A 19,220-nucleotide genomic window follows, 5' to 3' on the forward strand; every position below is an offset into this window, starting at 1 on the left:
ACTCTTTTATAAGAAGAGTTTCTGCATAGCTTTATTATATGTCAACACCTCAATAACTATATTTTACCATTTTGTGTGTGTGTGTGAGCATGTGTTTGTGTTAATTTTTACATTTAATTTTAATTTAACTGTGATTTATTTTTTGTGTAAAATGTAAGAAAATGAAATACCTTTCTGTTTCTATTTTTAATATGTTTAAACATAATGGCTTAATAATTAAGTACTTCAGAACTGCTTTATTTATTCTTTACTATTATATTTCAATATGTACAAGTTAGCTTTTTATTATAGTCAGCTTTTCTGTTTATTTTTCAACCAGTGTCATAGTGTTTTAATCTTATAAAATTAAAATACATTTTAATAATTTTACGGCTGATTATAATTTCCTCACTCTGCTTTTGGTCTTTGCAATAATTTGTGAAAAATACTGTCATTTTGCTATAGTTAAAAATGCCCAAATGGAATTTAATACCTGGTTTAACTTAATACTTTGTTTATTTACTATCAATTGAATGATACATGTATTTCTTGAAATATTCACTAAGAATTTATTATGCCTCTCACATGGATAAGCACAAATAATAAAATATGTTTTGGTGAAATGTCCCAATACTCAGTTTCCTAGCATTCTCTTCCTTAAAAATGTCCAGTTTAGAGTTAGTCACATGAAAAGTATACATTAGCAAATGGCAAACACCAGCCAATATTATTATTATTATTTTTTCTGAAGTTAGAAACAGGGAGGCAGTCAGACAGACTACCGCATGTGCCCGACCGGGATCCACCCTGCATGCCCACAAGGGGTCGATGCTCTGCCCATCTGGGGCGTTGCTCTGTTGCAATCAGAGCCATTTTAGCGTCTGAGGCAGAGGCCATGGAGCCATCCTCAGCACCCGGGCCAACTTTGCTCCAATGAAGCCTCAGCTGTGGGAGGGGAAGAGAGAGACAGAGAGGAAGGAGAGGGGGAGGGGTGGAGAAGGAGATGTGCACTTCTCCTGTGTGCCTGGCCGGGAATTGAACCTGGGACTCCTGCACGCCAGGCCGATGCTCTACCACTGAGCCAACTGGCTAGGGCCCAGCCATTATTTTTTGTAGTTTATGTAGCATTGTTTATGGCAGTGATAGATAAATGCAACAATACCAAAAATCTTCTTTTGATTTTTCTCTAAAGTCACTTGGCAGGTATTTGCCAAAATATATATTTGCTGATGAAAGTAAAATACTCAATCCTTTAACATTTGTTAGGTAAAATTTCCAAGAAGGAACATACTAAGTACTCAAAAAGCACAATTTCATATTGACTCTCCAGTTAGAATCAAGCTTATGAAAGACAGTTGCAAATTGTTTTTTTGGGGTCAACTTTGCCTCAAAAAAGGTCTAATGGTTTTACACATGAAATTTTGTAGGCATTTTTCCAGTTCCTAAGAGTAAATGCCTCTTGTTAGGTTTGGGTCCAGGGTCCCTTATGAAAACCTCAATCAGCCAGGAGAAACTTGAAGCAATTTGGCTGCAGGGCAGTTCCCGTAGCTTTCTTCCTATCACTGATTTAAACACACTGTTGCTTAGTGATCAGCCATCACCCTGCCCCAGGATTCCCCTAAGGCTAACCTGCTCTAGGGTTCCATGTCAAGGCTAAGCCTCTGGCTCCTTGTCAAGGCTAGCCACCCAGCTAACATCTGTCACTAACCCTAAAAGGCTTTCAGGAGGAATCTGAAGACTGGGAAAAGGAGACAGTCTGTGACCAAGACCACAAACCAGGATATGCTAATTTGAGCATGTCCAGGTGTATCAACCAGCATGTCAACAGATGCCTGCAGTAGTCCCTATGTCAACCACCCTCTTTCCTGCATCTCAGCACTCATGCTACTAGGGTCTCAGCCCATCGGTTTTGCAGATGCATAAATAAATTTCTTATAAAACTCATCAGGCCTTGTGCATTCCTCCTTTGATGAGCCTCACACCTTTAATATTTACATTAAATTCATCTGTTTTTCCTCTATACATACACACAAAAAAAAATTTTTGTGGTGGGTGTTTGCAGACAATCACCATAAAATTTAATAGATGATAATTGCAATCCCTTGTTAGACTTTATACCTCCCCTGAAGCAGATAGAACCTCTGTAACTTGGTGTGCAGTAATGACACGAATGGGGTGAATGAACATAAAATACATTACTTTTCTTTTTTTTTCTTAAATTTTTAAATTTATTCATTTTAGAGAGGAGAGAGAGTGAGAGAAAAAGAGAGAGAGAGAGAGAGAGCACGAGAGAGAAAGAGAGAAAGAGAAAGGGGGGTGGGGAGAAGCAGAAAGCATCAACTCCCTTATGTGCCTTGACCAGACAAGTACAAGTTTTTGAACCGGCGACTTCAGCGTTCCAGGTTCACACTTTATCTACTGCGCCACCACAGGTCAAGTCACTTTCTTATTTTTAATTTAGCTAAAATAATTTCACAAACTTATTATAAGAGCAAGATAGAAATTATTTTAAGCTTTGCAAACCATATTTTTTTTGTTGTTAACTATTTAATTTTGCTGTTCTAATGTAAAACCAAATGAGTGTATCTGTATTCTAATAAAACCTTTACAAAATGCTGAAAGAAACTCTATTTGTGGCAAACGATGGAAACAATTGAGATGTCTTTCAATGAGTGAATGGATAAACAAATGGTAGTATAGTCATTTAATGCCATACTAGAAGTCATCAATCAAAATGAACTTTTTTTTTTTTTTTTGTATTTTTCTGAAGCTGGAAACGGGGAGAGACAGTCAGACAGACTCCCACATGCCCCGACCAGGATCCACCCGGCATGCCCACCAGGGGCAAGCTCTGCCCCTCCAGGGCGTCGCTCTGCCGCGACCAGAGCCACTCTAGCGCCTGGGGCAGAGGCCAAGGAGCCATCCCCAGCGCCCAGGCCATCTTTGCTCCAATGGAGCCTTGGCTGCGGGAGGGGAAGAGAGAGACAGAGAGGAAGGAGGTTGGGGGAGTGGAGAAGCAAATGGGCGCTTCTCCTATGTGCCCTGGCCGGGAATCGAACCCGGGTCCCCCGCACGCCAGTACGACGCTCTACTGCTGAGGCTACCGGCCAGGGCTCAAAATGAACTTTTGACACAGAAACAATTTGGATGAATATTCAGATAATTTACATTGAGAGAGAAAAACAGTTTCTACAGATTTCATTAACATGAATCTAGTTAGTGTCAAGCAGTGATTTTTACTTCTTTATGAGCTTTTCATGTGTAATAAAATAAAATAAAAGATAATCATAAGTACCAAAGTCAAGATAGTAGTGTTATATTTGATGAGGATGCAAGAAATAAGAGTACATAATATGCTTCAATTTTAATCTACGTCTTGTTATTTGTGCTGAACAGTGAGTTCAGAACTTTTTATTTATATTATTTTCTGTTTAAAATATTTTTATAATAAATATTATTAAATACAAACACAGAAAATCCTGAAGTTATTTATAAAATCAATAGATACTGAAGATTATGAAAGTTCTGTTATGCTAAATGGAGAAGGCAATAGAGAATTACTTGATGAGACCTTAAATTGAATTTGGTAGCCTAAGTCTATTTTTAATTTTATGAAGAAACATGAGGGACTTATTCTGAAATAAAATAAAAGGACATTATCCACAGGGCTAGGGTAATTTTCTGTTTATTATTAACATTTATTAAATATTGTGTGAATTACATAGTATCAAGCAAACTATATGTTGTGTTTCATTTAAGCTTTATATAAACCACTTAAGATATATACCATTTTATTTCCCCCTTTCTGTATAAGAATATGAGGTCTTAATGGGATTAAGTGGCTTGCTCAACATGACACAGGTAGTAGTAAGTGGATGAGCCATCATGGAGTATACGCAATTACAATCTACGTTTCAACTCAATCACATTGACATACTTGCTTTGAGGAGTTTCAGATTTCTTTTTTTTTTTCTTTGTATTTTTCTGAAGCTGGAAACAGGGAGAGACAGTAAGACAGACTCCCGCATGCGCCTGACCGGGATCCACTCAGTAGCCCACCAGGGGCGACGCTCTGCCACCAGGGGGCGATGCTCTGCCCCTCCGGGGCGTCGCTCTGTCGTGACCAGAGCCACTCTAGCGCCTGGGGCAGAGGCCAAGGAGCCATCCCCAGCGCCCAGGCCATCCTTGCTCCAATGGAGCCTTGGCTGCGGGAGGGGAAGAGAGAGAGGAAGGAGTGGGGGAGGGGTGGAGAAGCAGATGAGCACTTCTCCTGTGTGCCCTGGCCGGGAATCGAACCCGGGAGTTCTGCACGCCAGGCCTATGCTCTACCACTGAGCCAACCAGCCAGGGCGAGGAGTTTCAGATTTCTGATGTGTGTAATGGTCTTTCTTCTGGGCAAGGAGTGTTCACATTGGTTCAGGTCACATCAGTGATTCTAAATAGCTCGCTTCCTTATTGTGAGAGAAGGGCAGAACATCCTGGTGGATAATCTCTGGGTCCTCCTTCCCTTTACAAATAAGGAGCTAGAGAATTCATGAGTCTTTCCTTTGGGGAGCATCATATAAAGGCTAAAAAGTCCAAGACTTCTTTGGGCATGTAAGCTCAGAATCGCTATGGTACACAGTTTGTAAATTTACTACCTCTTTTTCCAGCCCACAGATAAAATGACACATAGTGAAGAAGAAAGAAAAAATGAGAGTAGTATCAAAGCTGAGGACAGCAAAGGGACTGAGATAGGGTTCATGACATAAGGAAGTTCTATATTTACATATAATAGCAAAAATATCACTGATAACTCTTGTTTGCATTTTTATCCTTTTGATCATTATGTGGTCAGATGCCTCAATTTAGGAAGATTTATTCATTGTTTCCTATCAGAATGAGGTACAAAAATAAAATAAAATAAACTGTAAATGCGTTCTCTCACATTCCAAGACTAGGGTAATTACAAGTAAAAGGCATTAAAAAAGACAATAGGAATAGTCAGATGTATTTCTTATCACTGCTTTGTGCAGCGTAGGTAAAAAATCAACCCTATACTCAAAAAGAATATTGTGATGTAGAAACAGATTACCATGTCTGTGAACACTAAAAAAAAAAAAAAAAAAAAAAGTGGTCTGTTCTAGAAATCACAAGATTTTGCTAATGTAATTCCCCATGTAATGTTGGTAGATAACTTTTTTAAGGACCAGGATTTTCAGTATCTAGTGTCTTGGACGGGCATGGATTGTGTATTGGAAAGATTAACCTTTCTCTGTAACCATAAAGAATTCCCTCCTTCATCAGCTAAAATTTTTAAGGTAGGCACTAAGTCATGGGTCTTCTTCGTTGATTATCTTCATCACCCAAGTTTTAAGACTCTTTTAGGATACATCTTATACCATTTAAGCTATATTTTATTTTATTTTTATTAAAGAAATCTCACAGGACACTTACATTTTGCTTGTTATTTCCTTAAATTACAGAATACAAAGATCACAGTTAAAATAATCTTTATATTAACAAATTTAAGTTCACTATTTAAAAAATTCTTTTACAATATGTATTTAAAATTTTTTCAACCAATATTCCAGGCCCAGCATAGGATTTTGGGTATAAAGATAGAAGTAAGAAAAAGTTTCATTAACATTAAAGAGCTCATTGTTTAAAAATTAGATTAAAACAGTAAGTAAATGTAATTTCAGATAATTTTGTAAAATATTGTTCCAAAGATAATAAGTACATAGTAGAGATATGAATCTGTCACTATTTTTTCTTGTTACTCCAAATTTGCAATAAAATTACTCTCTTTCTTCTCTGTAGCAGAATCTGCCTCTGAGTATTTTTGTATTTCTTTTCTCTTTTGTCAGCTGCTCAAGAGTATACCTGTGTGAGTGGGAGTTCTATCTTTACAGTTATTCATTATTGCCTATAATTTAGAATAATTTACATTCTCCTTAAAATCCGGGGGGAAAATTCCTTAACAATCATTTGTGTAACACAAAAATTAGGGAATCAGGGAATGTGCAGACAGACATTCCAGTACTTTCAGCCTTTTGTATAGTGCATTTTCACCCATGAAATAAAAGTTGGTTTTGCATCTTATTTGCATTATCAAACAACTTTCTTTGACTTGTCGATGGTTTTTTTGATATTCTTGTTTAATAAAGAAAAAATCAAATGCTTCATTGTTTTTTCACTTCATATTCATTTGGAAATATCCCTTAATTTTTCTGAGCAGTATGCATGTATTCATTTTACCATTTGCCACAACTTTCACACACACACACACACAATGAAAATATCTCACTGTTTACAGCATCTTATAACTTTCGTATGAACATCTACATAGTTATAAAGAAGCTATTTGAGATTAAACAAGAGAGTTATTTGATAAGAAACAACCTTTGGTTTTCAAGTCTGTGACATTTTGCTGCCCTGTAGTCATTATATTTTTAATCTTTTAACTACCTCTTTTATCACTTCATGTTTTTGGCAAGAAGTACACCTTTTGAAGCCCTGGGACACACTCAATGATGTGTTAAAATAAGAGTCTCTACAAAAATTGTGGTTTTTCTATATTGCATAATATCAGTTCTCTCTCCCCCCCCTTCCCTTTTAATTTTCTAATTAAAAGATTTCTCAGTTTAGACAAGGGTTTCATACTTAAACATCTAAACCAAATCTTCCTATTGGCATGGAATGTCTTTTCCCTCTTTGGTTGAATATTTTTGGCTTTTAATTCCAGGCCAATATTTATTCAATCTAACAGGTATTTTTACATCTATTTTGCCTTAATCATAATGTAATTATAAATCACCAAATACTAGATAAGAGGATATTTGCTTTACTTGGTTTTCCACTCTGATGGGGGGAATACAGTTCTATAAAGAATCCCTTAAGATATGAAACATCTTACTAGTTCCAAGTGGGTTACTCATTATGAAACCTAGAATGTTCTTTATAGTCCAATGTAATTTTGGTTTTCTCTATTTTATCTCCTCCTTAATACTTTGGTTAATAAATTAGTTTTTTTTCAACCACTAGTCACTAATATGCATAAAGGAGGAAATTAATATATTTTTTAATATTCTGTTTACCATTTAAGTTTTCATATAACTCACTTTGGAGATCAGTTCATTAAAACCTCTGAGGATCATCATTCTCAGAAGATAAATCTTTTTTTTTTTTTTTTTTTTTAGCAAGAGAGTCAGAAAGAGGAATAGATAGGGACAGACAGGCAGGAAGGGAGAGGGATGAGAAGCATAAGTTCTTCGTTGCACCACTTTAGTTTGTTCATTGATTGCTTTCTCATTGTGCCTTGATGAGGTGGGGTGCTACAGCAGAGCACGTGTCCCCTTGCCTAAGCCAGCAGTCTTGACCTCAAGACAGCAACATTGTGCTTCAAGCCAGTGACCATGTGGTCATGTCTATGATCCCATGCTCAAGGGAGCAACCCATACTCAAGCAGGTGAGCCCAGGCTCAAACTGGATGAGCCTGCAAGTCGGCAACCTTGGGGTTTTGAACCTGAATCCTCTGCACCCCAGTCTAATGCTCTATCCACTGTGCCACTGCCTAGTCAGGCAGAGATGATGAATCTTAACATTCCTTCCTCCGATGTGATTTTTAACAACCTCTAGAGTGCTTTTAGAAATTTAAAAATATAATCACAAAGGAGAGACAATAACTTGTACCTGTGTGCTATGTGTGTTTTTGGTTAGAATTTTTAATTCATTAGCGAGCATCAATTGTCATTAGTATATATGAGGAAAGCTCATAGAGAGGGTTAGTAAGTAGTTAGGAATATTATGGTTTTGGTTTAATAATTTGTTATGTGGAAAAGAAGTGGCCCTGGACATTTGGCTCAGTGATAGAGCATCAGCCCAGCTTGTGAAAATCCCGGGTTCTATTCCCTGTCAGAGCACACAGAAGAAGCAAGCTTCTGCTTATACACCCTTCTCCTTTCCCCTTCTTTCTCTTTCTCTCACTCTCTCTCTTTTCCTCCCACAGCCATGGCTAGAATGAACAAGTTGGCCCTGAGATCTGAGGATTACTCTATGCCTTCACCTCAGGCACTAAAATATCTTGGTTGCCAAGCAACAGAGCCATGGTCCTAGGTGAGTATTGCCTGGTGGATCCCTGTCAAGGTGAATGTGGGAGTTTGTCTTTCTCTCTCCCTGCCTCTCACTTAATAAGAAAAAAAATAAAGGAACAGAAACAAGTTGATGAAGAGCATAATAAATATGTGTGTGCATATATAAAATACAATTCATTCATTCACCATTACTCTGTAATTATGAATGTATATATACATACTTATATATATATAGCATATATATATAAACAAAGAGATACATAAATAAATGCATACAGTAAAAGATGGCACTGCATAGAATAAATAAAAATGCATTATGAAGTAATGATTTAGAGTAATGAAATTGTTTTCTGTAACTGAATTACAATTATAGAAGTTTTCCTAAGAAGAAGATTTCAATTATTTGAACAACAAAACTATTGATGAGGTTATTAATAATTGGATAAATGGGTATGATATTTATTTTTTTCACCTGTAAAAACATCATGTTTTTCACCTGTACTGTAACTGACTATTACCTTTCAATATGAGTCCCACACATCTGCAATGAACACATTCATAAGAAATCATAAGCGAGATTCTCTTTCTATTGATACCCAGTTACACCCCTCTTTCTTAGTGCTGCTGGGAATTCCAGGACTGAAAAACATCCACATATAGATTGACTTCCCTTTCTGTGCTATGTATATGATTGCAGTCATAGGGAACCTCACTATCTTGTTTGTCATCCAAACTGAGCCCATCCTCCATCAGCTCATGTTCTACTTTCTGGCTATGCTGGCTACCGTTGACCTGGGTAACACCACTGTCACCATCCCTAACATACTGGGCATATTCTGATTCAGCCTCAGGGAGATTATTTTTAGTGTTTACCTCACTCAGATGATTTTTCATCCATATCTTCACTGGAATGGAATCTGCAGTCCTTCTTGCCATAGCTTATGACCACTATGTAGCTATCTGTAACCCTCTTTATTATAGCACAATTTTTACTGACAAGAAAGTATCTCTTATTGGTTTGGGGGTGGTTGGGAGATCTTTTCTCACTGTTTTCCCTTTTGTATTTCCTATCCTCCCATGGACACCATGTCATCCCTCACACATAATGTGAGCACATGGGTCTTGCTTGCCTGGACTGTGCAAGCATCAGGGTCAACATCGTATACAGTTTGGGGATCATTGCTATCTTGGGACTTGACGTCATAGCCATTGCTGTCTCCTATACCCACATTCTCTGTGCTGTTTTCAATCTTCCTTCTTGCAATGCCAGTCTCAAGTCCCTCAGCACCTGAAGTCTCTCAGCACCTGTGATTCCCATGTCTGTGTAATTTTTGCCTTTTACACCCAGCTCTTTTCTCTTTTATGGCTCACTGCTTTGGCCAAAATATTGCACACTACATTCATAACTTTCTAGCTGAACTCTGTGTAGTTATTCCACAAATGCTCAACCCTGTCATCTATGAAATTAGGACCAAGCAGGTTCGAGAAAGTGTGCTCAGAATATTTATTCATAAATAAATAGTGAATAAGTATCTCCAGTTGTTTTTTGTTTGTTTGTTTGTTTTTGTCAAGAGGGTTAAATGTTAATATGCATGTTATCTAAGGAATGAGGAGACATTTTGAAAAGGGAAAATGGTCACTCAATGGAAAAAAGTCAGTTATTTCTTTGTGCATTTCACCTTTCAGGGTATAAAAAGAATAGAGGTTTTTAATTTTAAAATGATTAGGTGGATGAACAATGATTCTTTATGATTATTTGGAAGAATAATATAAGACATGCTCATGATTCTCAAAGATCTAAGAGGTCAAATTATAGAAGACATCTTTTCACTTACACTGTGGGTAACAGGTGTTCCTTCTTTCTTGACCTTCTCTTTTTCCTTTTACCTCTCCTCATCTTCTCTTTTACCCCCTTCTTTTTCCTTCTACTTCTCTTTTGTTACTCATTTTCTTTTCTCCCTCTCTTTTTTGTTCCTTCTGATATTACTCTGTCAGCCTGTTTCAGCATATCGTACTATAGTTTTCTTTCCCTGCTCTGCTCCTCTCTTCCTAACCTTGTTTAGTAGCTCATTCCATTTATTCTCCAAGTATAAACACCTTTTTTTCTTAATGATTTTATTAAATAGTTGATTGATTGAGTTAATGGATTACTTTAACTAATGAAGAGACCAAATTAAGTCCCCAAAGTAAACCTACTTTTGCCTTACCCTGAATTTGTATATCATGTATATATCTTTAAAATATCACATTATATAAAATAAATATAGACAGTTTTTATTTGTCAATTATACTTCCATAATGCTGGAAAAGTTACAGTTAATTTAAAATTCTATATTTTTTAATAACCTCAAAATAAATAGTTACTTAAGAAAACTAAAAACAGAAAAACTTACCACCAGCAAAATTGTTTCAAGGTAATATTTGAGTTTATTTTTCAGACATGAGAAAAATAATTACAGGTGGAAATTTGAAGATTCAAGGAAAAGAATAACAATCAAAATAGTAAATATTTTGGCATATTTAAATAAATATTGATTGTATAAAGCAATAACCATCTGTGTGTTAGTTTTAAAACTTCTAAAAAATAAGTTAAGAAAATAATAGTATAAATCATAAAGTACATAAACAATTTGAATGGGCATCTGTAGGGCAATGGCTAAATAATTGTAAAATTATATATAAAATCAAATGTGATGGTAATAAAAATAATGCAACAGAAAAGAATATTTATTGTGAATGATCTACAACTCAGGTTGAAGTAAATATAATAAATATAGAGGGCAGAGAGAGAGAGAGATTGAGGGAGAGAGGGAGAGAGAAGAAGGGAGGAGCAGGAAGATTCAAGTCCCATATGTGCCTTGACCAGGCAAGCCCAGGGTTTTGAACCAGTGACCTCAGCATTCCAGGTCGATGCTTTATCCATTGTGCCACCACAGGTCAGGCTAATATAATAAATATAAAATAGTCAATTTAGAAGAAAAAGTAAAATAATTGTTTTTTTAAGTATAAGAGAAAGTTTATTTAGATAGTTATAGAAGTAGTCTACAGCCTTTACTACCCTGATTGCACCTGATGTCGTCTGATCTCGGAAGCTAAACAGGGTTGTACTTGGTTAGTACTTGGTTGGGAGAATGTTACAAAAGTGATAAAGTGAGCTGTAAAATAAATAGAGTAAAGATACAAGTTATAGAAGCAAAAGAAGGGTCTTAGGAGCTTAGGAAAGTACACTCAAAAAGAAGATTTGAGTGGGCATGCTCTGGGAAGGAAGAAAGAAAGAAGAAAGGGAAAGAGAGCGAGTGCAATGTTAAATATGCATTAAATTAATAGTGTATAAAATACCAAAATTGTCAGATTGCATAAATTTAAAGTTTTCATAAACAAAGATATATTTAATTATCAAGATATTAAAAAGATGAAAGAAAAAAGATGGATATTTTTAAGTTGAGTTTTCTGACAAATTTTAAACTGTAAGTTCTACAAGGTCAGGCAAAGTGGCAGTCACGATATTAACCCAAGTATCCTGCAGTCATAAAAACAGATACTAAGAAAATGATTTTAATTATATTGGGAGAAGAAAGATGCTCCAGGAAAAATCAATTAATTTATTAACAATAGATATATTTAAGGTTTTGATATAAAAATATTTACCAGATATTGAAAAAAATAGAGAAAAATAATATAACCAGCTAAATAAAATTATAAAGAAGAAAATGAATGCAGCAATAGATATTGAGAAGTGGTCTGAAAAGCAGATGGAAATAAAATACTTACAGAGTGAGCCAATATAGATACATATTTGAACATAATTTTTTATAAAGCATTTCTCTGACTTGTTTCATAAAATTTTACATTGAAAATTGCTTGTATTAGGTGTCATTATTTTTCCATTTCTTGTTTCTGTAATAATATTTTCTTCACACGATCATAGATCTGCTTGGTTCTAACTCCATATATGACAGGATTGAGCATTGGTGGCACTATGACATAGAGATTGGCCAAGAGTATGTGAATATAGCGAGGGACATTTTGGCCAAAGCGATGTGTCATGAAGGAAAAGAGGGCTGGTGTATAGAAGGCAAGAATTACAACAACATGAGAACCACAAGTGCTGAGAGACTTGAGTCGAGCTTCATGGGAGGGAAGACGAAAAACAGCATGGAGTATATGAACATAAGAAAGGGCAATGGCTATAATGTCAAACAGTAAATTACAAATTGCACATAAGCCATAAATAATATTGATCTTAATGCTGGCACAAGATAGGCGAGCAAGACCCATGTGCTCACAGTAAGTATGAGGAATGACATGATTTCTACAGAAGGGCAATCGCAAAATGAGAAATACAAATGGAATCACAAAAATAAATGCCCTTACTAATACACCAAGACCAATCAAAGAAACGACCTTGTTGGTGAGAATTGTGCTATATCGGAGTGGGTTACAGATGGCCACATAACGATCATAAGCCATAGCCAAGAGAACTGCTGATTCCATCAGTGTGAAGTTGTGAATGAAAAACATTTGAGTGAGGCAGGCTTCAAAGATGATATCGCTGAGATTGAACCAGAAGATCCCGAGCATCTTGGGGATAGTAGCTGTTGAGAGACCCAAGTCAATGGTAGCCAACATGGCCAGGAAATAGAACATAGGTTGGTGTAGGTTGCTGTCAACCTGAATCACAAAAAGAATAGTGAAGTTTCCTATGAGTGCAATCATGTACACAGCACAAAAGGGAAAGCCAATCCAGATGTGCAGTGTTTCTAGTCCTGGGATCCCCAGCAACAAAAAAGAGGAGGGGTGAAACTGGGTGTCATTGGAAATAGACATCCTGCTAGGTAATGCATGAGTCTTCAGAAATGTATGTTCACCCAATATACAGGTCACCAGAGAATGTTCTGTAGCTTTGAAGACCTAAGGAAAATATACCATAAAGACATTTAAACTCACTTTTCTCACCATTGCCATTCTCACTGAAAGAATCTCTCCTTCAAGTTTGACCAATGCAAGATTCTGTTAGCTTCTAAATGTAGTGATGGCAATTAATTCCACTTAATTGAATGACAACACACAGGGATAATAACCGTTAACAAAAACCTGAATCGATCAACATTTATGCCAAAATAGAAAAAATTACTTTAAAGGGTTAAAATTGGTCCATTTGTTAGTATTGAGCCATTATTATTACTAAAAATGTAAACAATAATAATGAAAACAGCAACATTCACTACCAGCTAGGTGCTGCATACTATTTATAAGGCTGCTTTTTAGGCTGTTCAAAAATCATCTGCAATATTTTCTCAAAAACACTCTTCATATTTTACATATAAGTACTCAAAGGATCAAAGAATTTAAGAAACTTGTCAGAGTTTAAAGTGCTTTTAACAGAATGTGTGGAAAATTAAATAAAAAAGAAAAGTAATGAATGGAAATAAAAATAATAGAAATAAAGGAAAAGGCAATGTATGCTTAACCTATGTTAAATATAGATACCACACACACACACACACACACACACACACAAATACTCCAGATGTACACCAATTCACAATCTCTTTAGAAACTCACAGCATCCCTTTGAATAAAATATGCAAGTATTTCTCATTTGTGACTTTAGGAATGTAAAATACATATCAAAATGTCAATAGAAACTAGAGAGAAAAAAGTATTAGTAGTAATATAATAAAACAAAGTGTATGATTATTCAATCATTTTCAAAATTTCTTAAAACCCTATAATACGTCTTCATGCAGCTTGTTTATAACAATTTTGGTTTATTTTAGTGAGAGAGATGGAGACAGAGAGAGACAGATAGGGACAGACAGAGAGGAAGAAGAGAGATGAGAAACGTCAATTCTTCATTGCAGTACTTTAGTTGTTTATTGATTGTTTTCTCATATGTGCCTTGGCCCGGGAGGGGGGGACTCCAGCCATGCCAGTGACCTCTTGCTCAAGCCAGCAACATTGGGCTTCAAGTCAGTGACTTTTGGGCTCTAGCCAGCCATCAATGGGGATCATGTCTATGGTCCCACACTCAAGCCACAACCCCATGCTCAAACTGATGAGCCTGTGCTCAAACTGGTCAGCCAATGCTCAAGCTGTGACCTCGGGGTCTTGACCTGGGTCCTCTGCATCACAGGCTGATGCTCTGTCCACTGTGCCACTGCCTGGTAAGTCATGATTGGGAAGTATTTCTAAAGGGTTTGTTCATACATATGAGAAATTGTTTCATTGTAAAACGTCTCTTTTCTAATCCTTTGTAACTCCAGAGCCACACTCCACTAACTATGACCTCAATTTCAGCAAAAAAGTCAGGGTATTATCTAAACCAGTGTTTTTCACCTGCCAGTCCACAGACTGTGGCCAGTAGTCGAAAGAGTTACCCATGGACCGGCATCTAACATCATCTCAAGAAGGGTGAGTACAAGATAGTAAGATATTTTGAGAGACAGAGAGAGACAATATTTACATAATTTTATTACAGTATAGTGTTGCAATTGTTCTATTATATTATCAGTTATTATTGTTAATTCTTACTGTCCTAAGGAGCCTTTATAACCATTTTTTATTTTAACATTAATTTCTTGCTTGATGCAATAGACCTACTGTACTAAGCAATGCAGGAGATATGGAACATAAATGATATATTCTATTTACCATCAAGGGATAGATATTTTGTGAATATCTTATTGAATTTTCAGGTTCATAAGCAGAGTGCATACATAACAGTGCAGCTCAATTAATTTTTTATAAACTGATCACACCCATGTATAATTAGTATATAAATAAATAAACAGATATTACCAGCATTACTCAGATTATATGGCCAATCCTAAATGAGATCCTATTCATTTTCTAAGCTGCATCCTTAGTCTTCTTTCTCCAAAACATATCCTATCTCTCTTCTCGACCTCTCCTATGCCTCTTCTTTTCCTTAACCCATCACTGGGAAGCAAGGATGCGATGTGAGCTAGGACATGGAAGACTTACCAGACTGAGCACCAAGAATCCTGTCTCTGTCTTATTTCAGCCTGTACATTTCTTTTTTTTTTTTTTTTATTTTTTTTTTTTATTTTATAATTTTATTTTTTTAATGGGGTGACATCAATAAATCAGGATACATATATTCAAAGATAACAAGTCCACGTTATCTTGTCGTTCAATTATGTTGCATACCCACCACCCAAAGTCAGATTGTCCTCTGTCACCTTCTATCTTGTTTTCTTTGTGCCCCTCCCACCCCCTATCCCTCTCCCATTCCCCCCTCCCCCCTGTAACCACCACACTCTTATCAATGTCTCTTAGTTTCACTATTATGTCCCACCTACGTATGGAATAATACAGTTCCTGTTTTTTTCTGATTTACTTATTTCGCTTCGTATCATGTTATCAAGATCCCACCATTTTGCTGTAAATGTTCTGATGTCATCATTTCTTATGGCTGAGTAGTATTCCATAGTGTATATGTGCCACATCTTCTTTATCCAGTCATCTATTGATGGGCTTTTTGGTTGTTTCCATGTCCTGGCCACTGTGAACAATGCTGCAATAAACATGGGGCTGCATGTGTCTTTACGTATCAATGTTTCTGAGTTTTGGGGATATATATCCAGTAGAGGGATTGCTGGGTCATAAGGTAGTTCTATTTTCAGTTTTTTGAGGAACCACCATACTTTCTTCCATAATGGTTGTACTACTTTACATTCCCACCAACAGTGTATGAGGGTTCCTTTTTCTCCACAGCCTCTCCAACATTTGCTATTACCTGACTTGCTAATAACAGCTAATCGAACAGGTGTGAGGTGGTATCTCATTGCCGTTTTGATTTGCATTTCTCTAATAGCTAAAGAAGATGAGCATCTTTTCATATATCTGTTGGCCATTTGTATTTCTTCCTGGGAGAAGTGTCTATTCATATCCTCTTCCCATTTTTTTATTGGATTGTTTGTTTGTTTGTTGTTGAGTTTTATGAGTTCTTTGTATATTTTGGATATTAGGCCCTTATCTGAGCTGTTGTTTGAAAATATCATTTCCCATTTAGTTGGCTTTCTGTTTATTTTGTTATCAGTTTCCCTTGCTGAGCAAAAACTTCTTAGTCTGATGTAGTCCCATTCATTAATTTTTGCCTTCACTTCTCTTGCCATTGCAGTCAAATTCATAAAATGCTCTTTAAAACCCAGGTCCATGAGTTGAGTACCTATGTCTTCTTCTATGTACTTAATTGTTTCAGGTCTTATGTTTAGATCTTTGATCCATTTTGAGTTAATTTTTGTACAGGGGGAGAGACTGTAGTCCAGTTTCATTCTTTTGCATGTGGCTTTCCAGTTTTCCCAGCACCATTTATTGAAGAGGCTTTCTTTTCTCCATTGTGTGTTGTTGGCCCCTTTATCAAAAATTATTTGACTATATATATGTGGTTTTATTTCTGGACTTTCTATTCTGTTCCATTGGTCTGAGTGTCTATTTTTCTGCCAATACCATGCTGTTTTGATTGTCGTGGCCCTATAATAGAGTTTGAAGTCAGGTATTGTTATGCCCCCAGCTTCATTCTTTTTCTTTAGGATTGCTTTGGCTATTCGGGGTTTTTTATAGTTCCATATAAATCTGATGATTTTTTGCTCTATTTCTTTAAAAAATGTCATTGGAATTTTGATGGGAATTGCATTAAATTTGTATATTGCTTTGGGTAATATAGCCATCTTGATTATATTTATTCTTCCTAGCCAAGAACAAGGTATATTCTTCCATCTCATTATACCTTTTTCGATTTCCCTTAACAATGGTTTATAGTTTTCATTATATAAGTCCTTTACATTCTTTGTTATGTTTATTCCTAAGTATTTTATTTTTTTTGTTGCAAATCGTGAAGGGGATTATTCTTTTGAGTTCCTTCTCAGTTGTTTCATTGTTGGCATATAGAAAGGCTATTGACTTCTGTATGTTAATTTTGTATCCTGCGACCTTACTGTATTGGCTTATTGTTTCTAGTAGTCTTTTTGTGGATTCTTTGGGGTTTTCGATGTATAGGATCATATCATCTGCAAAAAGTGATACCTTTACTTCTTCTTTTCCGATATGGATGCCTTTTATTTCTTTGTCTTGTCTGATTGCTCTGGCTAGAACCTCTAGTACCACATTAAATAAGAGTGGAGAGAGTGGACAACCCTGTCTTGTTCCTGATTTAAGGGGGAAAGCCTTCAGTTTAGTGCCATTTAATATGACGTTAGCTGATGGTTTATCATATATGGCCTTTATCATGTTGAGATATTTTCCTTCTATACCCATTTTGTTGAGAGTCTTAAACATAAAATTGTGTTGTATTTTATCAAAAGCCTTTTCTGCATCTATTGATAAGATCATGTGGTTTTTGTTCTTTGTTTTGTTGATATGGTGTATTACATTAACCGTTTTACGTATGTTGAACCATCCTTGAGATTCTGGGATGAATCCCACTTGATCATGATGTATTATTTTTTTAATATGTTGTTGTATTCGATTTGCTAGTATTTTGTTTAGTATTTTAGCATCTGTATTCATTAGAGATATTGGTCTGTAGTTTTCTTTTTTTGTGCCATCCTTGCCTGGTTTTGGTATGAGGGTTATGTTGGCCTCATAAAATGTGTTTGGAAGTATTGCTTCTTCTTCAATTTTTTGGAAGACTTTGAGTAGAATAGGAACCAAGTCTTCTTTGAAGATTTGATAAAATTCGCTGGTATAGCTGTCAGGGCCTGGACTTTTATTTTTGGGGAGGTTTTTAATGGTGTTTTCTATTTCTTCTCTACTGATAGGTCTGTTTAGGCTTTTTGCTTCTTCTTGACTCAGTCTAGGAAGGTTGTATTGTTCTAGGAATTTATCCATTTCTTCTAGGTTGTTGAATTTAGTGGCATAAAGTTTTTCATAGTATTCTACAATAATTCTTTGTATATCTACGGTGTCCGTGGTGATTTCTCCTCTTTCATTTTGTATTTTGTTTATATGAGTTCTTTCTCTTTTTTCCTTGGTAAGTCTTGCCAAGGGTTTGTCAATTTTGTTGATCTTTTCAAAGAACCAGCTCCTTGTTCTATTAATTTTTTCTATAGTTTTTCTGTTCTCTAATTCATTTATTTCTGCTCTGATTTTTATTATCTCCTTTCTTCGGCTGGTTTTGGGTTGTCTTTGTTCTTCTTTTTCTAGTTCCTTAAGGTGGGAAGTTAAGTGGTTCACTTGGGCTCTCTCTTGTTTGTTCATATATGCCTGAAGCGATATGAACTTCCCTCTTATCACTGCTTTTGCTGCATCCCATAGATTCTGATATGTCGTATTGTCATTTTCATTAGTCTGTATATATCTCTTGATCTCTGCACTTATTTCTTCTTTGACCCATTCATTTTTTAAAAGTATGTTGTTTAGTTTCCACATTTTTGTGGGATTTTTTTCCTCTTTTTTGCAGTTGAATTCTAGTTTCAAGGCTTTATGATCAGAAAATATGCTTGGTACAACTTCAATTTTTCTGAATTTGCTGATATTGTTTTTGTGGCCCAACATATGGTCAATTCTTGAGAATGATCCATGTACACTGGAGAAAAATGTATACTCAGTCACTTTGGGATGAAATGTCCTGTAGATGTCTATCATATCCAGGTGCTCTAGTGTTTTGTTTAAGGCCACTATGGCTTTGTTGATTCTCTGTTTGGATGACCGATCTAGAGCCGTCAGCGGTGTATTGAGGTCTCCAAGTATGATTGTATTTTTGTCAGTTTTTGTTTTAAGATCAATAAGTAGCTGTCTTATATATTTTGGTGCTCCTTGGTTTGGTGCATATATATTAAGAATTGTTATGTCTTCTTGATTCAGTGTCCCCTTAGCCATTATGAAATGGCCATTTTTGTCTCTAAGTACTTTTCCTGTCTTGTAGTCAGCATTATCCGATATGAGTATTGCTACACCTGCTTTTTTTTGGATGTTATTTGCTTGGAGTATTGTTTTCCAGCCTTTCACTTTGAATTTGTATTTATCCTTGTTACTTAGATGAGTTTCCTGTAGGCAGCATACAGTTGGATTTTCTTTTTTAATCCATTCTGCTACTCTGTGCCTTTTTATTGGTGAGTTTAATCCATTTACATTTAGTGTAATTATTGATACTTGTGAGTTCCCTATTGCCATTTTATATCTTGCTTTCTGTTAGTTTTG

General features: G+C 35.9%; 1 protein-coding gene and 1 pseudogene across 1 annotated transcript; one reads left to right on the forward strand and one right to left on the reverse strand.

Moving 5' to 3' along the window:
* Window positions 1–8,600: 8,600 nt before the first annotated feature.
* LOC136319601 (olfactory receptor 52E2-like) lies at window positions 8,601–11,663 on the forward strand (annotated as a pseudogene).
* Window positions 11,664–11,930: 267 nt separating this feature from the next.
* LOC136320604 (olfactory receptor 52E2) lies at window positions 11,931–12,887 on the reverse strand. Its single transcript, XM_066253760.1, has one exon. The coding sequence runs from the start codon at window positions 12,879–12,881 to the stop codon at window positions 11,931–11,933; it is 951 nt and encodes a 316-aa protein (XP_066109857.1). The 5' UTR covers window positions 12,882–12,887.
* Window positions 12,888–19,220: the final 6,333 nt, after the last annotated feature.

This window comes from Saccopteryx bilineata, chromosome 1, assembly GCF_036850765.1.
Source record: "Saccopteryx bilineata isolate mSacBil1 chromosome 1, mSacBil1_pri_phased_curated, whole genome shotgun sequence".
Classification (NCBI taxonomy): Eukaryota; Metazoa; Chordata; class Mammalia; order Chiroptera; family Emballonuridae; genus Saccopteryx; species Saccopteryx bilineata.

Excerpts from the sequence above, each read along its gene's own strand:
- LOC136320604 (XM_066253760.1), bottom strand. The coding sequence starts at position 12,881 with ATGTCTATTTCCAATGACACCCAGTTTCACCCCTCCTCTTTTTTGTTG.